General features: G+C 40.7%; 1 protein-coding gene across 1 annotated transcript in view; it reads left to right on the top strand.

Annotated features, from left to right (window-relative positions):
* The window catches only part of LOC114818514 (thromboxane-A synthase-like), a gene marked incomplete at both ends in the record, with an annotated part of 49,034 nt that overhangs the window by 9,462 nt on the left and 14,954 nt on the right, over window positions 1-24,618 (top strand). Inside the window, one exon of the mRNA XM_029084678.1 lies at window positions 16,698-16,750. Coding sequence (XP_028940511.1) covers window positions 16,698-16,750 — 53 coding nt within the window. The remainder of the gene's footprint in view (window positions 1-16,697; window positions 16,751-24,618) is intronic.

Raw genomic sequence — 24,618 nt, 5'->3', positions numbered from 1 at the left:
GTGAAGGGGGTTTTTTTTTGGTGGGGGGGGGGGGTGGGTTCCCTGTGTATCTCTGTGTGCTGTTTACTTGCAAACCTGTGTCTCAAAAGTCCTCTGATGTCTTTTGCTTGAACTTCATTTTCTACAGTGTTTTGGTGCCTTCTGGCCTGTTTTTAGAGCCTGCTGGCAAATGGCATTTCCAGTTAAAATTAAAAGCAATTCAACAGACTGACTAAAACAAATACAATCATGAATTGAGTAAAAAAAAAAAAAAAGTCTGAAAATTCAACTTTTTCTTCTTTCTGTGTGAAGTAGTTTTATTTCAATAGAGCCCAGACTGTCTGCCTGCTTTCCACTGGAAATCTGTGCAGAATTGGCACTTGGACTAGAATAAAAACATTCCCGAGGAATCGGCATGTTCTGTCAAAACATTTGAACAGCTCCCGTCTCCTGGAGCACAGCGCTGCTGAGGAGCCGGCAAAGGGAGCTCTGCAATGCATGATGCCGGCTTCCCCTCCAGCCTTCTGTCTCGAATCCACCTTTTTTCATAATTACAGGCAAAATGCTTCAGGTTAAATTATATTTAGCAGAGAGAGAAGGCTTGTGAGAGCCTTTTGCACAGTGGTGTGAGCTATGTGAGGATTGTCCTTTCTTTGTTCCCCCTGAGGCTGCGTTGTATATGTGAGGAAAAGTTATCAAGGGGAGGTTGTAAGACCCCAGGATCTTCCTGTAGCAGCCTAGGTCAATGTACTGGCCAGTAAGAGCCAGGCCAGCAAAACTGAGCTCCAGGAGAAGCCCTACTGTGCAGGGGCAGGATTCTTCTTGATGGACGCCTTTGTGTCATGCCTCTCACCGCTGCACAACTCTCTGCTACGTGTGAGCCCAACCTCCAGCAGCACAGTTCAATCTCTGTTGTGAAGTAATGATTTTTTTTTTTTTTTTTCTTTTTATGGGTACCTTTGAGACTTTATTAATTTAAAAAAAAAAAATCCTAATCTTTGGCTAGAAGAAGATACACAGCAATTATGGAATGTAACTAAGTGTGATTAGTCTCAAACTTTGCAGCAGGATACTGATTACTTTTCAAAGTAGTGTCTTAGTCCTCTAGCACTGAAATTAAGTAAGTAAAATCGAGCCTGCAACCAACTTACCAGAGGTGCTGTCTGTCTGCTATTGAGACCAATTTCTTAGGGATGCAATTGTATCATTCTTGTTACCAAACTGATATCCCCTAACTGACCACAGATAAATGAGTTTGTATTTTTGCAGTGTTTCTGGGCTGTTGCATGATAAGGCATTGTGGTGGGTAGCAATGCAGTCCGCAACTTGAAACAGATGATGTTTTTCTTCATACTTGAAATGGTGATGTGCATTAAGCAATGCTTTACTGTACTGATGAACTAGCAGATGGTGTCCTTTAAGGCTGCACATATGATAGTAGCCTGTTTGAATTAATATTGTATCTACTTGTCTAAGGCTTGTCCAGCAGAAAAGTGCTTTCTGAAATAACATAAAGGTAAACAGAATGGGAAGGCAAGCAACCCTTCACACGTGCTTATCTTACCCACTGTGGCATATGTCCACATAGCAATTCAGAGCCATTTTGATAAAAGTGGCATAATTGAGAAATGTGATGGAAGAAAATGATCTGTGCCATGCAGAGCAAGGAAGCTTACAAACCAGCCCTAGCTCTGCTTGGGTTAGTGGCAGCACAGCAGTCTTATGGGGGGGTGGGTCGTGAACGTGCATTCCTAACTCTATTACTTATCCCCTGGGCCAGAAGAGCCAGATGTGTTGCATAGGCAACATATTTAGTCTGTGAATGATCATTCCTGATGGATTCCCTCCAGCCAGTCCAAAAGTTACATTACTGGGCACAAGCCCACTTCAGGTAGAGGAACAAGACCACCCAATCTGGTGCCTTTAGGGTAGGGAGAAAGTGGAATTACTGTGATTACTATGATTAATAAATTCACTTTTTATGCAAGCAGTTGTATACTCTATGGCCAAAATGCTTATATACCCATGTCTAACCCAAGGCAGCTAAAGCCACACTGTGGCACCTAAAAGTGTAACCATATGATGCTCACAGGAGTTAACAGGTGTTGTTACTTTCAAACATTGCTATAACTTCTTTTATTTAGATAAGCAAAGTCTAGCATGCTGCACTTGTAAATTTTTTGCCTGAGCATAAACCATTCTGGCAAAATATGGTCACCTCTGGGACCGAGGCGAAGGCAATTTACCACAGTATGGCCATATGAGAGGGGAAAACATGTTAAAATCCTCTCATGGACAATTATGGCAAACGTATATTAAAAGGCTTTGAGACATTGAACAGTGATGAGCCCATCTCTCCCTAAGAGAGGTACCAGGCTGAAACAAAAGTGTCAGAATTGAAGCCTCTTAATATGTTATATTACTGTCTTGCAAAGATCTGAGACTCAGGTTTGTGCAGACTTAGCGCTGTCCTAACACAGGAACAGTCACTTGATTTGCTAAAAGCTTATCATTTGCAAGGGAAGACCTGGAAGAAAGGAAGCATTCTTGTAGTTTTATGGGCAAGGAAACTAAGGGCTGTGGCTATAACACTTTTGCTTCACCACCCATTGAGACCAATGGCTGAGGGCCTGCTGTTTTCACTGAGCATGGGAGCAGGGAGTGAGTGACTCCGCCAAGCTTGTGCAGAAAGAGATGGTGGCAAGGCTGCAAACTGCATTTGCATCCAAGGGGCTCTGGCACAGTGCTGCAATTGCTGCCACCTTCTCAGAGCCTCCTGTTGCTGCAGGATAAGTTTATACTACCTGGAGGAGGAGAATGCCTCAAAACATCCCCATTGGAATAAATAAAGCATCTTAAGTTGAGAGTTCAAACAGAACTTGCTTTTCTACTACTTCTGGAGTCAATCTGGTAATTTTTGTTTGGCTAAGGAAAAATAAGAATAAGTGTTAGATTCATGCTTAAAAGATTGCCTCTCTTCAGAGAAATTTATTATCCTTTTTTCTCAGTTTCAACAAGGAAAACTTGCTTTTACAGCAGAGATTTAGACATTAAGTGTCTTGATAGAATAATAAGCGTGAGATGGATTGCAATCTATTGCCTCGAGACTTTGCCAATCATAAACTAAAATCAGTTAATGCATTGAGTTAAATCTTGCTATATTGTGCAATATGCTAGTAGTATTAAAAAAATCAATCCAGAAAATATATTGATTATATTATCCCCATAGCAACAAACAATAATGGGATAATGTTAGCTTAATAATTGCGCTTTGTGAAAACCTTTCAGAATAATTACTGCATTGTGGTCTTTTCACAATGTGGAATGCAATAACGCTTCTTCCTTGCTGCAGTCACCATCAGCACTGCGTCAAGAGATGCTGTTTTTGTGTGCATGCATATGTATTCATGGGTAATTTTGCTCTGGGTGAAACAATTTAGCAGACTATTTTGGGATCCATTTTTAAATGGTCAAGACCACAAATTGGCAATTGTTTTCTATGTGGTTTACTTTCTCCCACCTCCTCTGACAACTGCAAACTGTAAAAAGTGGCCGTTAACGTTCCTTCTCCTACATCTTTCTTTACAGGGCACAAAGATTTTTGGCATGTAACAAAACTAAATGTCCAGCTACTGTGTTAAGGATCTGTGGGAGAGGGGAACTCTGCTCTAAAGACAGCGCTTCAAAGCTGTTGTTTTAATTGAATTTAATCCAGCATCCTCTAGAAATGACCTGTTCCACAAGAGCTGAGATATTTGTCTGTATTTTGGAAGACCTGATTCTCTTGTGCATCCTGCATTGTCACGTAAATAACCTGGGGTTGTTATGAATAAATATTTTTCTTACATACCAGTAGGGGTGTGTGTACATATAACAGTTTTAACTTGAAATTTTAGCAGATGAGTTGGAGGAATAGATATATATATGCTCTTCATCTGGATGTTGCTTTTATATCAACCCTGTAATTTTGATCTTGAGTTAAAAAGAAGTGTTGACCCAAATATATGATGGAGAGGCCAAGTTTTTAGAGTGGTCAAAAACCCCTAGTTTCATCCCTGAAGTTTAAGCAGCCCCTAAACTGTCCTGTGTCTATGAATGCCCTCAGGGACCTGGCAGTGGATCAGCAGTCCATACACCTTGTGCTCCTGCCACTATTTCCTGATGTACCTGTTGTGCAAAGGCTGGGTTTAGAAATCAGCCAGTAGAGTATAGGATGCTGCCAGATATTACATGGGCAGTAGCTTCTCCATGGCTTTTATAAGGTGCCCTGTACTATCGCCAGTGATATGGTGGGATGTCCCTTTACTTCCCAGGGCATGAGTGGATGCCATGTTCTCCAGTGATCACAACATCCAAAGCCTTACCCTCATCCGCTAGGCAGGTCACCTGGTCATAAAAGGAGATCAGATTGGTCAAGCAGGATCTGCCTTTCATGTACCCATGCTGGCTGGGCCTGATCCCCAGGTTGTCCTGCACATGCCATGTGAGCACCTCAAGATGAACTGTTCCATGATTGTCCTCAGTACCAAGGTCAGACTGACAAGCCTGTAGTTCCCTGGATCCTCCTTCTGGCCCTTCTTTATACATGGGCATGACATTGGAAAGCCTCCAGTTGTCTGGAACCTCCCCTGTTAACCAGGACTGCTGATAAATGGTGGAGAGTGTCTTGGCAAGCTCCTCCGCCAGCTCCCTCTCGGGTGGATTCCATCTAGTTCCACAGATTTGTGAATGTTCAGGTGGTGTAGCAGGTCACTAACTGCTTCCTCCTGGATGATGGGGGTTTTATTCAGCTCTCTATCCCTGTCTTCCAGCTCAGGGGGCTGTATACCCTGAAGATAACTGGTCTGACTATTAAAGACTGAAGCAAAGAAGGCATTAAGTACCTCAGCCTTTTCCTTATGCTTGGTGACAATGTGTGTGTGTGTGTGTGTGTGTGTCCCCCAGGTTGAATAAAGAATGAAGATTCTACTTGGCTCTCTTTTTGTTGTTATTGTATTTGTAAAAACATTTTTGTTACCCTTTATGATAGTGGCCAGATTGAGTTCTGGCTGGGCTTTTACCTTTCTAATTTTCTCTCTGCATGACCTAACGAGATCCCTTTACTCTTCTTGAGTTGCCTGCCCCTTCTTCCAAAGATGGTAAACTCTCAACTCTGTAGGTGGTGGCACTGTGGCACCATATACATAAGTGCAAATACTGACAGTTTTCTATTTGAGATGCCTTTGTAAGGAGGCTGATTGTGTCGTTGTCCCCTGCTATTGTTTTCCTCTGCAGATCCTCCAGGTTGTTGTTTTATGGGGAGGGTGTGATGGAAGAGTTGTTTTCTGTCCCAGGCAGTAGTTACTTTCTGCCAGTGGCACAATCCCCTAGGAATGTGGTTAATTCACAGTGACAGGGAGGAGCCCTGGCTGCTCTTGACTTCATGCCTTGTGCCAAAGCATCTAGTTCTGTGCAGCCATTGTACTGATGAGGGTGCCAAGACGCTCTCTCCTTTTCTGGGTACAGATGAATGCAGTTATGAAAGGGCAGCTAAATGCATCAGTTCCTCTGGAAAGTATCTGGTATTTGCAGGTGTGTAGCATCATTCATTAAAAAAACAAAAAAAAGCCCAGATGGATTGACAAGGTCCTTTTTCTGATTCTGCTGTTGCAGAATCCAGCCTTGAGTGGTGATCTAGAAACAGAAATGGATAGCTGATATGAACCATTTAATTCCCACCTCCGAAATGAAGCCTTTCTGTCTATGAAATTGTCACAGTTGAAGCTGTGACTGTGCTTCTGCTTGGCAGCTCCTGTGCTCACTCTAGGTGCTGGCCAGTAGCCTTGCTGATCCCTAGAGCTGTCCCAAATTCTCACTCCACAGCAACCTCCTGTAGAGTTTTCTTGTGCTATGTCAGCTCCTACATCTCTCCACAATCCCATCTCCAGCCCATGCAGGGTTTTGCACTGCGTGTTTATGTCTCTTCCTAATCCCTTGTTCCAGGAAGGCCTGATATGGCTTTCTAGAGTGTCTGTTTTCTGTGCTTGGATCCTGCCAGCTACCACATGGGTGACTTTGGTCTTAAACAGTGTTTGGCTTCAGGACAGAAGATGAAGAGTAACTTACCTTATGAAAACAAGGGGATTTTGTTGGAATAATTAATTTAAGTTAGGTAAAGGGTCAACTGCCTGGTGTGATGTGGCTGTGTAGACTGCAGCTACAGTCTACCGTGAAGGGATAAAACTATTCTGTTCTGCATGGGGTCTTACAACACATTTCTGTTTATAGTGGTTTAGAGTCAGTCTGTCCTACCCATGTGGCTGTGTAGACTGCAGCTACAGTCTACTGTGAAGGGATAAAACTATTCTGTTCTGCACAGGGTCTTACAACACATTTCTGCTTATAGTGGTTTAGAGTCAGTCTGTCCTACCTGGTGGACTGTTGGAGCAGGGTGAAAAACACCGAGTGTTTGTTCACATAGCTAGGATGAAGATACTTGTAACTCACCAGCCATGTGCCCCCTTTGCCCTGCTGAATGTATGAACTCGCCTCAAGGCTTGCGTGTGTCGAGCCGACTTGTCTGCCCTTAACCTTGTGGCTTTTACAGAGGTGCCATGTGATAGATGGTAGTAAAAAGGGACTTGTCATGCCTATGCCTGGCCTGTCCATGCTACAGATAGTAGCATGCTCTGTTCTATATCAGAGACCAGTACAATCTATAGGGACATTTTTCTCCTTTCATGCTTGAGAGCCTGCATCCATACAAGGTGGGAATTAGACAAGAGGAAGCTGGGCTTGTCCAGCTATGTTATAATACAGAAATAGTCCTAGTATCTTTCAGTATTGCATTAAGTGGTGTGATTAATATGTATCACATATAATGCTCTTTCCAGCTCTCTTCCTGTGACGGAGTGCTCTGTGCGCAGCCTCGTGCTTTGATTTGCGTGCTGTTCTGTGTTTTATGTGTAATAATGATAAAAGATAAAAATTTGGGAGCTGAAAACAGATAGAGCTTGTGATAATCTTTTAGTCCTTTCAGACACGTTTCATAGTTTCAGACTTGGTGGTTTCAGATAATTAAGTGATATTGATTTTATAATCAGTTCATAAGCAATGGTAGAGACCCCTAGCACCATACAAGGAAAATATCTCTGAGGAGGCCAAGATATTATCACCCACTGAATGCTTCCTAAAGTTGAGGTTTTCTTCAAACCCACCTGTCTAAATAGTATCCACTTAGGCACTGCTGACTTAAAGCAATATGAGATAGCCCAGACTTTCCATCAGAAAAGAAAGCTTAAACACTCATCCTAATTCTGTAGGTGAAGATGCAAGATTTGCTTGTGGACTTGTAATTTTTCCAGTACTTATTTCAAAGTCTGTTTAAATTCTTTGGCACCTAAGAGAGGCTATTTCACAATGGGATTTGTTAATAGCTTTTATCCTGAAGAATTACATTTTCATGATCTGAAGGAATCTACTGTTGATGGATCTGAGAAGGAGGAGGACACTCTTTAGAAACTGAGAAACTCTTTGGAGAAAAAAAAGTCCCTGACTCCCTTTCTTGGGAAAGAAGTCAACTTTCACTTCTCCAAATACTAGTTTCTTGACCCCTAAAACAGTGCTGTGTTGTCAGAGTACTAATGATGTTTGTTTTCCTTAGATTTAGCTAGCATGTCTGTCTGTCCTGCAAGAACTTGTTTCCATTTCTTTAAATGATACAATTACTGCTTTGCTTCCTTTAAGGGAGGCCAGCAAAGAAAACTAATAAAATTCATTCACTATTATAAAATGTGGTGAATGCTTATTCTAACCCATCTGAGGGACATTGAGCGCACAGTGAAAATACACATTGCAATGGTCTTCTCTTGCACAATGAATTCCCTCCTATAGAGAGCACTGTAATTCTCTGTTTTCCTGTAGGATGGAAGTAGTAATGTTAAGAAAGGGAACAAAAGTGGTTAGCAATCCGGTGGAATTATATACAACAAGAGATTATGTAGGAATGTATTACACTTGGTTTGGAAAGAAGACAACTTAGAAGAGATTCACTGGAAATTACATGCTCTAGTAAAAAAAATTCCATCATTCTTTTCTCTTGTTTTTTTGACTTATAAATATATATTTATCACAGGATCAGAAATTGCAGTGAGTCTGTAAGACTTCATATGGAGCCTTTCACGAACACACATTGCACAAATGGTATTTCTCTTTGTACATGTCTTCATAATGACATGTTTTCTGTTTTTTATAAAGGTTCCTAGAAGCCTGAATAGGTGTCTTCTCTGACATTTACTATTAAGTAAAATAAGGGTCTAGCAGGTTTAAATGTTATCTAGATAATAGTCTTAATAAAAATAGTAAGGTTGCAATTATAGCCTTGCAGAAGATATAAACAAGGTCTAAGCTAATGGCAGGCAACTTCCAAATAGATAAAAAGAAATATTTTAGCCAGTGTAATCAGTCTGGAGAATTCATCATTGCAAGAATCAGGGCATCGAATACAGCAGTGGGAATAATTTGAGGGTCTGGATAATTTTATGACTAATTATATTTGTAGCTATGCATATTATGATAAGAATAATTGAATCTTAAGCTAACAGTTTGGTGAGGAAGAAACCTCCTTCTATTTAAAGCATTTTAGAGTTAACTGTGTGTGTAAGATTGTTTTCTTCTTGCCTTTCTCCAAAGCCTCAGGCATGTGATATGCCTGAAAGCTCAGAAAGAGATTGAATTTGTTGATATTCCTATCTCATATGCTGTCTGTGTTTCTGTGGCAGAGAAGGAATGGTTTTGTTAGATACCAAGAAGGAGGATTGAGAAACCTGCAACTTGTCTCTGGCTCTACCATTGACTTCTTGTGTGGTATTTGGCAAATTACTTAATCTTTTGTATTTCCAGCTCCCTACCTGTGACAGATGGGCTCTTACCATCCCAGAGATGTTGTGGAGTTGAAGTTCATAAAATGAAATGAGATTGAAAGTAGAAAGACAAAAAGAAAGTGAAAATGTCATTGCAGTATGCTAAATTAATGTCTGAGGCCATATCTATGTGGGAATGCTTTGGAAAGTTAAGGTGAATCAATGTGAATCAACCAAAAGTGTGAATGCAGTGTGTATATGTGAAAGTGCAGTACATCTTTTCCACTAGAAAAGTCTTTCTTACTCTGGATGCAGTTGTGTATGACCTTGAGGGGCTGGCATAGATGGGCGGGGCTATTCATCCCAGGCTCCATTTTTTCTAGGTATCCACATCTTATCATTTCCTGTGCCTCAAAATCTTCCTTGAGGTTCTTGCCCCTGCTATTTTGACTGGGAGGCTGTTCTATAAAATCTTACTACTTTGGTAGGCAGTGACTTTCATCTAATTTCTAGCAACATTTATCCATGACCAGCTTATACTCATTTGATCTTTTAGTAATATAGACCTTTACATTAAATAGATATTTTTCCCTCCCTGATGATTACTCCCAGTACATTTATAGACAGCAAGTATGTTTCCTTCCTTTGGTCTGCTAAAATGAACCTTTGGTTTGCTAAAATGAACTCTCCTAATTACTACTTGTAAGACAGGCCTTCTGTTCCCTGAGGATCCTTGTAACCCTTTTCTCCACTCATTCCATTTTTAATTCATTCCTTTTGAACACTGCTCATCAGATTTGCATGCAACATGCCAGAGAAAGCATATCCCAGATATTCTACGTTTTCCAATGTGATTATTGTCCATCGTTATCCTGTGGTTGATGTGTCCATCCAGGTTTTTCCCTTCTTTGTAATTTTCAAACAATAATCTACTGCAGAAATTCTTGAGTTAACATAGTACCTCTAATGGAGTGAAGCTTTGCTTTCCACTAAAGATTCTCTGTTACAGTTGTTCAGATTCTTTAGGTCATCCAATTTTTCTGGCACGACAATCTCAGTCTCTCTGCCTGTTGAAGAAAGAATCTGTCTTTTGACTCAGAACCATGAACATACTTCACTAAAGTTTGTCTCCTTTTCATGCCAAAGTCAGTCCTCAAAACATTGAAAAGTTTTGTCCCAAGACTGACTCTTGAGAAATCTATGGGTTTCCTCTTTTCATGTCTATACTTTTTCTTTCAACTCAGTCCATGGTCATTTCCCCACAGCTTGGATGTTTCCTGTCTCTCAGTTTTTACCCTGATCTTCATCCTTTTGGGTGTGATGACTGTGCCTGCCACCAGACCAAATGCATTACCGAAGTCTGTGTACATCTTCCACTGTTCCCTCACCTAGAAAAGGTATTATCTTCCCAAAGAAAGATAACACAAGGTGTATTCCATTTCCCATTCCTCTAGTCCTCTTTCCTTTAGGTATTTGCTGTGAAGCAGGGGTGTCAGGTTGTTACCAGTGGGCCAGAAGTGGTACATGAGGGACTGTTAAGTGACCATAGTTCATTTGTCCAGCTGTGCCACTTAGGCAGTGCTGGTGCTTATGACTCAAATATTAAAAACATATGGTGGAGTTTGAGAAAATCTGAGGACTGTGTGTGTTCCATGCACTGGGAAATTTTGCATACTATTGAGGTCAGGCTTGCAATTGTGTATTTACTTGCTTGGCTTCCCGTCCCTCCTGCCGACTCTTCAGTTACCAGCCTATTAGAATCAGCCATTAACCTGGTTAATGGGGAGAAACAGCAAATACCAGAAAGGATGGTGTGCTTTTCTTAATTCCCTCTTGGAAACCTGACTGTTTTAAACTATAAATATCTCAAGCAAAGGCTGAAAAGGGTCCAAAACATGTCTTGCTTTTGTAACGCAGGCACACCCAGGCAGAGGAAAGTGAGATGAGGCTGGTTTCTCCTTAGGACTGTGAAATGATATTTAGGAGCAAAAGGGTAGTGCCCAGGTGGCTTCTAGCTGGCTGCATGCAGGCTTTGGGGTGGTGAATCGGCATGACTGAATCGTATTTTGCTTTTGGTTGATATGATCCATTAAGGTGATATCTCGATGCCATCTGATCCTCTGTGTGATAGGACTCCATCCCAAGAGCCTCTGCCCTCTCTCACCAGGGCAGGTAATGGACAGCAGGAGAAGAAGAGGGTGATGAAGGTCATAGGGTAAGGGCAGAGTGAAAGGGAGAGCTCATGCAAGAGGGAAAACAACCATCTTTCAGGGAAGGACCAGTTTCTCTGAATGCTGATATGACAGGTCCTTGTTCCAGACAGCAAGGGCTAGCACCGTGCACAGAAATACACCTGCCTGCTTAGTTTTTATTAAAGACCTGAAAAGGTAGAAGGAAAAATTTACAAATTTACAATTTGTTACGTGTTCAGTTCATGTATTTTTTTCTAATTGCGTAATGAGAACACATTGTCCAAATTTTCATATGCAGATTCAATTAGTGTTCAGTTAATTAGCCTTTACAGATGAGGATTAACTTAATTACATAACACTAACCTCTCTTAATAACTGTTAAGGGTAGGAAGGCAGCGTTTAATAAATTTGGAAGGGCTATATGTGTTTTTTAAAATATGAAATGGCATACACATAAATTAAACCAAATTACACACAGAGGACAGCCATTAAGGGTAACGATCAAAGGAAACAAACTATGTACATGGCTCGGAATCAGGCTGGTTAGAAGTTCACGCTGTTTTCCTCCTCTTGTCTGCTGGCATCCTAGTGTTTTCACTAGGATTATTACTGGAGATGATGTACAGTCTGGGGTCATTCCTTCAAAGTGGGCTGCAATCTGATACAACATTGCTTTAATTAAATGTTAGCTTGTATATAAAAAAAAAAAAAAGTACAAGGTTATTAGCAGTTGGCTTTTTTCCAGGTGGTCTAAGGAAAAAGAGACATGTGAAGCTCATTGAATATTAAAAATCTGATCCATAAATGTCATTCATTGTCATTATGTACCATAAAAAACTTCATAGATTTTTTTTGTCTCTTGATATGAGGTATGCATCAAACAGTGATGCTTTGGTTATTAATAACATAGTGAAACAGAACATTATGTCTGACTACAAGGAGTGATGGTATGTGGTGTCTTTGGGGATTTTGTCACAGATTTGAGTCCAGGCTGTTTTGGTAAGTGACTGACATCAGGTAATGCGTGATGCTTTTCAGAAAGGAGCAACAAAAGAAGCCCTTTTCCCTTGGCTGTTCTTGCATGGGTAATATTTCCCACTTGCAGTAGATTTTGATGGCCACACCACATTGCTCTCCACACAGCTCAGTAGCTTTTGTAGCATTCAGTACACTACAAAATTCAAAGGCTGCCCTTGTGCATTCTGGAAGTCATTTTTTTGGAGTCACTGTCAAGGAGCATGCATCTGCTGGATTCCAACTATGTGGCCCCCTTCAAATAATTTTATCTAGCGATCCTTAAGGACTATAGCTAAGTTCATAAACCACGTGATTTGTTTTCCAGTTGCTGCCAGCTGAAATTTTACAAAGCATCCTCCATGTGGTCTGGGTCACTTTAAGCTTGAGCCTAAAGTCACTTAAGTCCCGATTTGTAGCCACGAGATCTGCAGGTGTTGAGCAACTATTAAGAATAGGTTGGATATGCCTCATGTTAGACACCTCAAAAATAAAAAGCCATAGGACTACTGCCTCTTTCTGAAAACTTTGGCTTAGTGCCTACAGCCATTTTCAGCATGAAGGGAAGATGACATTGCTGCAGATTTTTCTGTAAGGAACTAGCAAGGTGAATATGCAACAAGGAGGAAATTGCTGAGGGATCCATCTTGCAGTTGCAGAATCTATTGAAAAAAGGAAAGGGGATACTTGAGCCAATGGAGTAATTTCTGAAGCCCTTTCATGTATGTGCTGCTCAGGCTGAAGTCTCAGCATTCCGTATCTCAAGATAGATGGTTGGCAAAGGCCAGACTTGGCTCCGAGTGATGCAGACCCATATCTAGCTCCCTTCCATAAGGGTTGCTGCACCTTTATCCCTGAGAACAGGATTTGGCCTTGTGAGTGGTTCTACCCACAGATGCAGCTGATGATACATGCTCAGAGGAAGAGGAGAATGCAAATTCCCTGTAGGGAGGCAACTGCCAGCCATGTAAACAAAGAAGCCTTCTGGGTGTGCAGCAGTCAGCCCACTTGAGCTGCTGTTTCCATGGTGTACCAGATGCTGTAAAATATGCTTTCTTCAGGGAAAGAAGCTTTTCATACTCCTGCATTATCTTGTTTGATAATGGACTGTCATCAGGTTGGTACCTCACTGTAGGGGGCACACGCAGCAAGTCCCCCCTGCCCCAACCCTTTACTAAGTTGTTCTTGGTGACAATTAATATTCTGCAGCTTCCAAACAAAGAAAAAGCTAAGTGATTTTTCTGACTTGGAACAGCATTACTGACTATGCTTTTACACATCATAGTTACAAGTGACTGTTTAATGTGCTACAGTTCCTCCTGATGCACATGGTGTCAGCTCATAATACTATGCATAGTTTTGATTTTCAGTTTCTTTCTGTTTTCCTAAAAAAACAGCATACCTGTGTTTCCATTTCCCCCTGATTATCCCCTCCCTAACCCCCACACTGCTTCATTATAGTTCCTGTCTTATGGCTGTTTAAGCCACTGGGTGGATGTCAGTAGGCACCATTTCTGAGTTTGCTTCCACTCCTCATGTTTTCCCACTGGGTGATCTTGAGTCAAAGGGAGGTCTCTACCTCCATTTTCTCGTAAAACATTGCTGCTGGTGGGCAGGTGCTTAATTATCCTGTTGGTATTAAGTACAAGTGCAATGATAGACCTGGACAAACCTGCAATAATAAGCTTTGGAGCAGATCAACCTCTGCTAGTGTAAGTAAGTTACCAAAACCACTTATGAAACTTGCTGTGCTTCAGATATGACTCATAGGAAGAGGTTGATGTTTTCATGTCTACTGGAAGCTGTGTTCAGGGATGATGCTGCAAAACTAGCAGACCTGTGTGGACATGGCATATCCCCTCACTGTGTACTGAGACCATCACAGGTTCATTGGCCTTCCTTATGGCTATTGAGGAGAAAAACAAGTACCTTCATGTGATCTCAGCCTCCTCCAGCTGAAAGATATGCCTTGGGTTGTAAGGGATGCACTCATATGTTCCCTCTGCCTCGCCAGTGCTCCAACCATTGCAGCCTCGCAGGGCTCTGCATGTGCTGTTTGCTTGTGCTTCCCAGGCAGCCTGACAGACCTGCTCCAGGCAGGTGCCCTACGTGCCTGGGGAGGGGGCCAGGATAGCAGTGGGTCGTGGGGGTGGGTAGCAGAGGCAGGCAGTTATGTATGTGTGTGCAGTGGTCCAGGACGAGAGAGTGTCCTGGAGTGTAGAGATCAAGCACTTTTTTATTCCCAAGGATGCTTTCTCACAATTTTTTCCATATACTTTTCAACTCCTTCCCTCCCCCCATCCTGCAGGCTTGTACTTCTCACTTTAGGGAAGAAAAACTAAGTGTGGTTAATTTTAAGCCAATGCAATTATTTAGGAGACCTGGAGGTGGAAAACCAGTTATCGGTTAACAGGCCTGATTTGAAATGTGTTCTGCCTGACCCCTCTACTCTAGTGAGCCAGGAGCAGTGCTTCCAAGAAGCCGGCTTTCTGGAAGGCTTTTTCACTGAATCATTTAAAGCCTAGGCTTCTTCTAAATGTTAATATCCTGCTGGCTGGCTGGAATGCAGCTGCTGGATACAGCAAGTGCAATACCCATGTGTGTGCTTACAATCCAAAGCAAAACTTAGAAGGCAAGGCTCAGGCTGTAGTTTGGGATGTCTTCACTGAAGGCTTGGGCTAGGAGGAAAGTGAAGTGGAGGACAGACCTGATCTGGCATCGTCTCACAAGACTGGAAGTCCCTCTGCCCCGTGCAGATGATGCCACTGTGATACAGTAGTGTTTGCACCCCGGGTTCCACTCTGCCCAGTAACCTTGAGCAGTGCCCTGTGTCATGCTGGTGCCTCAGTGTGGCTGTAAATCCACCAGCCTGGTTTGGGCAGGTTGGAGTCGCTCTCCCAGGCAAAGCGGTCAGAGAGCAGCGGCGAGCTGAGCCCGCTTTATGCAGTCGTAGATGGCTGCTTGGAGCATAGTGCCCCAAGATTCCCCCTTGCATCAGCAGGGGAAGGCAGTAGGCAACCTTTGTAATGCTGAAATCATAACAGTTGCAGGCTGAAATCCTTCTGCTGCTCGAGTATCGCTGTGGCAAAATGCAGGTCGGTGTGAATGCATATGTACCTCCTCCCCTCCCTCGGTGTCTGCAGATAAAAGCCTTTTTGAGTTAGCTGTATGTATTTGTGGTACCACAAAGGCTTTGTCCACCTTAGCTTTTGTGTGCTGCTGTATGAGGCTTCTCTGTTTACCTTAGTAGTAAAGTAATTTGCAGGTGAGAACATATATATTTTTTCAGGGAATCATCTAAACCACCTTTTCATAATTCTTTAGTGTGTTTTCTTACACTCTGTCCAGTGCTTTAGCTTTTTGTAGCTTAAGGACAACCTAAGTTCTTGCCTTAACCTAGAGACATATTGTCCTGTAGAATAAACATATTGCAAGTCCAGGATTAAAAAAAACCCCTCAACCCCTCACCCCCCCCAAACATTAAACCCCTCCCCCCCACCCCAGATCCCAAACCCACAACTGTATTAAGAATAAAAACACTTGAAAGGCTCTGTAAGAGGATGACTGTAGGTGGTGGCACCTTTCTTAATTTGGGTGATAAGTAGGATAACTACTTTTGATTACCAGATTTTATTTTGCTTAGAGTGGTAAAATGCTCCCAAAGTATACACACATGACATGGTCTTGTTTATTTATGTCTGTGGTTAATGTATTTACAATAGTTCATCTTGTTCTAACTAATATTCTGCAGTATGTCATAAAAAATAAGAAAGATTCAATATGAGGCATAAGCATTCTACTTTGTTAGCGAATTTCCTCTGAAGAATGAAGATAGATCACAAGTCTTTCATGAATTAATATAAATGCAGATTAATGCAGTCAGATATATTATTTTTCCATAGACAAGTTACAACCACAATGCAATGTGATTCTCAGCGCTATTAAAACAGATTTTATTTTTTTTTTTAAATATTCACCTTTGGGGATACATTTTGCACACCTCCTTTCAGATTAATCTGTTTGAATTAATTTAGGACACTAAAAATTTAGTATAGTGGCAGGTTAACTTATATAAATGGATACCAATTTTAATCAATTATGAAAATGAAACACAATAAAAATACTACAAGTTTGTTAAAATAAATCTGCTTACTATTCTGCAGTGTCCCAGGTGACTGCCTCATGCTAAACTCTAACTTTGCAGGTTTGGTGAGTTTTTTAAAATAATATAACTAAAACAAAACCAAGACAACCTTTCCACATTCCTTGTATTTCTCTTGTGTGTAGTGAGTAATCTACTTATGCTGATATTAATTTATGTCAGTTTTTTCTGTCCACACACACATCAGAAAAAAAATATGATCCCAATCATGAAACTAGTTTAAAAAAAAAATAAAATAATGAACTGGTAACATATTTTGGAGTGTAAAACTCTGATGAAAACATGCTTCATGGCTTTACAGGTCTTTTTGGGGGTTGAGATTTTTTTTCAGTCATCATTTCTAGACTTTAGTGTCACAGATGGACAATGAGAGAAAGGTGAGGTTATGAGTTAATACCATGGCTCACCTAGTTGAGGTTCAAAGCTTTTGTGCGAGTGTTAGCAACATTGTATAATAGAATTTCTGTTAAGTACAGTTCTAAAATATTTTTTTATTTTTCTTTTATCCAGGGCTTTTGGGAAAACCACACAAAACTCATAACGGAGTATGGACCTGTTTGTGGGTAAGCTTAGCAGTGCCATCAGCTTTCTTCTTTTCTAGCTCTTGCTGTTTGGGTTTGTTGGGCATGAGAGGAGAAAATGCCAAGATAAGACAGTCATCAAAACGGAGAGTATGGTGTTTCACTCTGGGGGACAGAGGTGAAGGCTGTTTGATTACGTGCAGAAAGTAACCTTACCTTATTTTAGTTCAGCATTTGGTGTTGGACTTCATTTTTCTCTTTCTAATTTTGATTATACACATACAGTTTAGTTTTTTTCAGAACTGTACAAAGCAACGTCTTCTGTATTCTCTTTTCATCTGCATATTCTTTATATTTATGGTGAACAATGGAAATAATAATTTAACGTCTTAAAAACCCCTCACCTAGTTTATGAAATAGTGTGAATTTGCTTCAGCTGTTGCTATCTATATTAATGCAAAATTCCTAAACTTAAAATACAATGAAGTACAGATTAGAAATGAGACATTCTTCTCTCTATAGCTCAGCTGTGCTATCTTAGCAGTTTATGAGGAGTAAAGAGGGTTTAAGCAGTATATCCCTTCATACAAGCCCGTCCACATTTCTGTGAATGCAATTTCTCTTCCAAGAACTACTTTCCAGTTGTTATAATTTTAAGTGGAAATGCAGTTATTTCATGGTAGCTTTTATTGTTGTGGTCAATTGGTGTTCCTAGCATAGCTATTATTTCAATGCATTAATATCAAGCAATATCCATAAAGTACAGACAGTGTCAGTATTTTTTTTTCCTGTGTTCTGCAAGGGGTTTAAAAACTTGTAAGAGAACATATATGAACGTGTGTGCTCGTGTTTGATCATAAATGATATAAATATGCTTTGTATGCTCTTCCAGCAAAAAGGTTCTATCAGAACAAAGTCAGACTCGGGCATATGAAGCATTTGATACTCCAGTCACAGTCGCCTTGTGGCATTTATGCTCAGCCCTAAGGACAAAGTGCTGCAAGAAGTGATGGAAATAATGAATTCCAAGGGTTAGGTACTGGTCTAAAATGAAATAATACAGTGTCTTGGCTGGCCAGGAATGAAGAAAGATATTCATTAACGCTGTGGCAATTTGTATGTTGTGTAACAAATGGAAAATGACTGAGGCTTACTATCTCCGTGACCTTTGGTGTGATGCCCTTAAATGACAATAATGTAAAAACACTGGCATTCATTCCTCAATGTATTTCCCTCCTTATTAATATCATGCCTATTTCTTTCTAAACTGAATTTGAGACAAGTTTCTATGTAGTCATCTGTCTGCTTACTCGGCCAGTCAGAGGCTATGCCATTGGAGGAAGAGATGTGTAATTACAGTGTATGAGTGGATAGATAGAAAGTTTCATTTTTCCACTCTACCCACAGCTGGGGAATGAAACCTCTGTGAGACTTGCATGGGCTGCAAGGTTGGATGATGGTGGTAATGGTCAGCCAGGACAGTTCTGCCTCTTTGGGATTCCCTGGATAGGAGGAGTGAGCATAACTCATACCTAGCCATTTATTGTGTGCATTAAAAACTTAATTTGTGAGAGATCTAGAAGGCTGGCAGAGAATAACTGCTGCTTTTTGATATCTCTCAGGAAAACAAAGCTGGGCTCAAATATTACTGTGCTCAAGGTAAGCTTTATTTGTAGTTGAAGAAGGGTGTTTTAAAACCTGGCTTGCGAGCTGCTGTTCAGTAGGTGTGGCATGTGTCTGGGGATATTTATCACGCTCTTGTCAATTAAAGAAATTCCTTCTCCTTTCCTATACGTCTTCTATGGGATTCTTTCTGTGATTCTTTGAAATAGGCAATAAATGGTAGGTGTGTTTATGTGTATGGTAGCAGTAAAGTATTGGATCTGGCAGTTGGAAGAAGATGAGGCATTTTGCTTTTTCCAGATTGAAAACTGCTTTCCAATAAGCATAAAGAGCAATGATCTTTATTTCTACAGTGGTGAAGTGAGTTGAATACAAATCTTTGGAACTGAAGCCTTTTTTTCTTTCTAAGGTCACTTGAATAGTCTGAATGATACCATCACAACTGTTTTCTTTTGTGTGTGAATTGGTTTCCTTGACAACAGGATGTCAAATCAACTTTTCAGCTTTAATCAAGTCAAAACAATATATCCCTTCCATTCCAAAAGGCCTCAAGTCATAGAGAATTATTTCAAGTAAGGCTTTGTAGGTCACAAAAGCATTTTTTTCTTCGCTCCTGTGTGCGGATCCAAGGGAGAGGTGATGGTATTACTCTTTTATAGAGAGAGACAATGCAAATAGTCTTCAGTTGTGAATGTGTGCTGTGAAAACTGTCTGTTTTCATACAGAGATGGCCCAAGATGGAGGCCAAGGTGGAAACAAACAGTTCTGATTTGGTGCAAAAGCACAGTTGGAGGGAGCATTTCTGTTCAACAGGGGAATCCAAGCCACTGACGTGACTTTTGAAAAGGTCCTGCAACAGAGTGGTAGTTTTTTGTTCAGCTATAGTTTGATGTATCTTCAATAAAAATACCTCCTCTAAAATATGTGTGCTAAAAATAAAAAGAGAAGAATATCCGATTTGGAAAGCAATATATTGATACATGTTAAGATTTGTGTTGAATGTTGTCCTTTTTATGGTAGGATTTTTTCAGGAAAGTAGTCTTGATTTCTGTGGAAATGAGTGACTAATGTCACTTATTTTATGGATGAACTTTGATGTTTTGACACTTTATTTTCACCTGTACCACATCCAATTTTTCCATTTCAATTTTAGGTTATGGCTACTGATTAGAAATAGGTGTTAAAGGCAGACAGAGAAGCAAAGAGCTTCTGGGTTGAAGAGAAGAAATAAAGGGGGAGACTGTACTTTATGGAATCAGAAAAGCAGCTGCTACAACACGAACAGAGCTGTAGAGGCAGTGAGTTAATTTTACTTTATATACACACTTCGTATGCATTTGACCACTCTACTGCAATGGCATCATTATGACTTTACAGCACTGTAAGCATCTATGGCTGATTAAGAGTTGGAGAATAGTGTCAAAATAAGTAATATAATGTTGGCCCAACATCACACCACCGGTGAAGGAACAGAAAATATGATACAGCCCCAAGTGGACAGGTGGTTGCCTCTGGGATGAATGAACCTATTCTGCTTTTGACTGTAACAATGCATTTGGATGTGGGTAAGAGTGTAAGAGTTCATAATGTAGACCTCAGTGTGTATAAAAGTAAGAACAGAAGATTAAAATTCAGTGCAACTTGTAGGGTGACCCTCTTTCTTCATATCCTTCTGCACCTGAAACAGCTTGAAACAGGTCAAACTCTATTCTTACTTTTCCTTCTCTTGAACTCTCAACTTCAACCTGCTGTGAGAAGTCTGACCATCTATGTAGTAGAATAAGTACTAAGGAGGACAAGAACAAAGTAAGGTAGAGACAAAGAGATAGGTCTAGAAGTAACAAGAGGCTGGAGTTTGGATTAAATCACCTCTAAAAAGCAGAAGACAATTGGAGCATTTGAGCCCAGGGTTGTCAGGCTGTGAACTGGCAAAAAGAGTCAATGTGCTCGAAATCGGCATTTTCTCATGAGGGGAGGAAATAACAAGAATGTTTCTGACAAAATCCTGCTGTAAGCCATTCTTGGTCCCTAATAAAATCACCAGCAGAAAAGTGCATCTACCCAAATTGAGTCTCTGCTGGGCTCCAGCTTAAGTGTCTCAGGATCAGCACAGTACCACAGAAAGCATGTCGAGGTGCAGGTGTAGAAATTGGTGTGTGCGTGCACTCCTGAAAACACTCCTTATGAAAACACAGATGTGAATGGAGTTCTGTTTCCATATAAAGAGTATCTTGTTTTGCAGTGATTTACTTCAGCATGTTTATAAGCAACTTAAAATAGGACAGGTGATTTTTCTTAAGATGTCTATGGAAATACTCAACGTCTGATCTGTGGGTGGTGGGTTTTTTCTCCTTGAAGATTCCCTAATATTCCTTAACTGATTTCCTAATAAGTTGTTACTGGAACCAAGATCAAGCCTGGTTACTTAAATGGTTGGCTGGTTTAAAGGATTAGGGTAGATCATGGAGCCAGTCACTAACTTGAAATGTGTCCAGGGTCGAGTTGTGATTGTAAGCTACGCTGACAGCTGACAGCTTTTTAGAAGTCTATGCAGCCAGAGTTGGTTCTATCTTAATGCTTGAATTCTCCTCTCTCAAAAAAAAAAGTTGCTGCAGATGACAGTAGTTAGCATTTCTGCCGATGAGTCCGTAATCAAACAGTTGCGGACAAGAGACAGGATTTTCTCGCTGCTGCTCCTGGCCTCTGTATCAGGGCTGAGGCACACTAGTTAGTCGCTGTGAGGTTTGGGGCTTTCCCCTTTTGTGGACAGAAGAGGGACATGTGCTTTTGGGATTTGGGCATCTGGAACTTTTCTCAAAGCCTTGTCCTTCCTCAGCCCTCCCCAAACACCTCAGGAAAAGCCTAAGGTTGGATAGGGGCAGGATCTCCTCCTGCAGGAAACAGCTGATGCCTTCACCATGCAGTTAATTTACCCGAAGAAACAGTGTATTTATTACTATTTTAGTTTCAGTTTTTCTTTTTTTATTTTTTTTTTCCTTTTTTTTAACCTCTTTTTCTAGCCTTACTCTGTGTTATGTGGAAAGAGTAATCCCAGGACAGGTATTCTCATCTTTGTCTCTGAAGGCTCATGTAAAGAAATAATTTAGTTTTATGAACCAATCTTACCCTTTTTGATTTCCACTTTTACACTGGGGGCCTAATGGACTTACTGCCTCTCCTGTGGTCCTTCCTTTATTTTGATATTTTAAACAATTTACTTTTCATATTTCAGCTAGAGAAAATCATGCCTGGGCAAGGATGGGGGGAGGGAAGAAAAACAGTCTTCCAATTTCTGATCTATAGCTCTTAATAATCTCTGTTTCACATTTAAACTGGTAAAGATTTTTGGTAGCTTCACTTCTACTGCATTTTTGTTTTCTTAGAGAGTGATATACTTTTATGGCCAGAGCCCATTCTTTCATATTCTGTCAAGATTTTTTTTCCCCTCACTGTGTTTTCTCATTTATGTGTTATGAAAAGGTCCTTTGACTCTATAGGGTTGTTGATCAGATCCAGAATTTCTATTTTGAATTAGTTATCTCTTTTTCCTTTAAGTACCTGCAAACTGTGGATACAGTACAGGAGAACCCCTAAACATGTGCCTAACTTTGGGCACATGGCTAATCCCATTAAAGTCAATGGTGTTACTCAACATGCTTCAAGTTAAAGCAGGAGTTTATCTACCTTGCTGAATCAGGGCCATAAAAGAAACAATTGCATTTGTGCTTGAAAAATTATGTGTACCAACTGCTGTTGGTACACATAAACACCTAGGTTTATTGTAGCTTAAAGAAGTTAATGGGAAGAAAAATATTTCTTCCCCCTCCCCACCCTCTCTTTTGACAGCACTTTGCATGTAGACAATTTTATTGCTGCTCTGTGTGACGTGCTAGCCATTGTCTCTGAAATAGAAAAGATTATCTCAAAAATTGACTGAACAATAGGAGAATCTTAATATTCTTCAGTTAAACTTTCAGAGCCCTTCTTTCTGGTTTTGTTTGTTTGATTGTTTTTTGTTTTGTTTTTTTTAATTAACACTTTCAGAATTTATTAATTGTAACCTATTTTTTAAAAGCTGACTTTTAAAAAAGAACCCAAACTCAACAATATTCCAGGCTAAAATGTAATGTAATGGTGCAGTGCTCCATCTCCATCTGACTCCCCTCATTTAACTATAATTAGGTATTGGTTATAACCAATGGTTAAATCAAACTGCTGGAACAAGTCTTGAGAATTACTTATAGGTATATCATCACCAGTTTCTCCTCTTGTCTCTAGAGCTAATTGGTCTTAAAAACATAGCCTGTTACGGGACTGGTGCCTAAAGATTGACCCAAAAGGTTGCACACCACACTGTTTTGGGAATTGGACTCTAGTGTCATTGTAACAGTTGTAATAGGTTTTGTGGGCTGCCTGATCATTATGGAGCATTTTACGTTCTGCATACAAAGACCTGTGGGATACAGTTTATAGGCAGAATTTATGGTAAATTAGTTGACTAGTTTAATTCTGGCATGTTTCAAATGTACTCGGGTCTCTGGAACATTGCAAATTGATACTTCATGTACTAGTAATGTGGAAGGCATTCATTAATGAGCTTTTCTTAGCCATGGACAAAATCTTATGTGTGGACTATAACCTCCCATGAGAACCATACAGCTTGAGTTTGTCTACTCTGTGATGGCTGTTGATTTGTCACTGTAGCCTCTTGCTGTCCCAGTCAGGTCCAGGGACACTTGTGTTCTAGGTATTTACAACCAGACTCAAAGGCCCACCAAAATGTCACAGTCCCAGCCCTCAGCCCAGGCAAAGCCATTTGGATGGAAATGTTTGATGCAAGTGGTGAACTCTTCTGTGTGCAAAGCTCTCAGTCTCCTTCTCTGAGATTCCAGATGTTGCCCTGGGGTGGCTGAGGTGCAGGCATGTGCTTCCTGCTGCACTTTTTCCAAATCTCTTTCCTCCATCCATGACTTCTCCATTACCCTACTGCAGCTGTTCAAGCCAACCTAAGTCAAAGACCTGATGTAATCTTTTACACCTCTGGAAAGAGAGTGTGAAATCGAACCAAATGAGACAGGCAGCATTTTATATGCACTTGGCAAGGCAGCAAAGAACAGTGCCTGTCACCTGTACCATGTTCCTGATGCTCGTTTCTCTACTCAAAGCAGTTTGAATTAGTGTTTGTGTAGAGGGAGATCTCCTGGTCAGTACAACTCCATTGAGACAGCATTGGCTGGATGCAGAAAGGCTCTGTGAGACTGTCCAGAACTGTTTGAGCTCTGAAGATTGACAAGGGAAGCAGCAGAGCAGGCCCTTGTACTGTGTCTTAGCATTTGAGGAATCTGATTAAATCTTGGTCTGCTTCTGCGTGTGCAGGTAGCAGCTTTGGCTGAGAGATGGTTTCACCTCTGTTTGCTCGCAGGGAAATGTTTCTTAGTTCCCCTGTTTCCTTGAACGTAGTGCAGCATTTATCTGCTAAAGCATAGTCCTTGTGAGCTCCAGGTTAAGATTATTTGAAAACTAAAGTTTCTTTTGAAAACGTGCTGCTTGAGGAGTGTTTCACACCTAATGTACAACAGGGGTGATCTTTGATCTGTACTGCCTGCTTTTTAGCTAATTAATGCTTAAAATAATCATTTTAAGGGGCTTGGGATGGGACTGCTAAACAGATTGCTGCTTCTTATCTTGTAACACTGTTATGATCAGAACCTGCATACTAGTCTGTGTCATCCTAATTTAAGGCAGGGGGAGGGTATATTCTGAGTGAGCCTCACAGTTATAAAAACTAGTTTCCTAAACATAATTTCACCTTGATCTGCCCTCTTCACCATCTACCAGAGCCTGCATTTATTAATCTTAACAGAATGTAAAGCCCACCTTGTAATTTTTCCCCCCTTTCCACCATTTGGGAAGTAGCAGGCTGAGGGCATTTAAAAGGCTGAAAAATCTAGGCATTATTTTAGTATAGTGATTCTATTTGAAAGATTTTACTGTGCATATTAAATGCTTTCACTAGAATTTCCTACAGCACCCAGAAGTATTGATGCAAACCTGAAGTGCATACATACAATATGTAATGTTCAGGAGCTATTAATGGTCTCTGACTTCACCAGCTGTGTATCTGATTATGAACTGGTGTTCCCAGTGCCATGCCTAGCAATTTTTAAATGAAGTTCCTGAATCATTTCCCCCCACTACACACAGAGGGAGGAAAACGTGTCATCTCCCAATGTTCCCTTTCTTGGCAGCGTTTGAAGCTGATCAACTTTAAACTAACGCTGAAACCC

This window comes from Antrostomus carolinensis, unplaced genomic scaffold (genome assembly GCF_000700745.2).
Source record: "Antrostomus carolinensis isolate BGI_N321 unplaced genomic scaffold, ASM70074v2 scaffold9604, whole genome shotgun sequence".
Lineage (NCBI taxonomy): Eukaryota > Metazoa > Chordata > Aves > Caprimulgiformes > Caprimulgidae > Antrostomus > Antrostomus carolinensis.
This window is presented reverse-complemented; position numbering and strand designations above follow the sequence as displayed.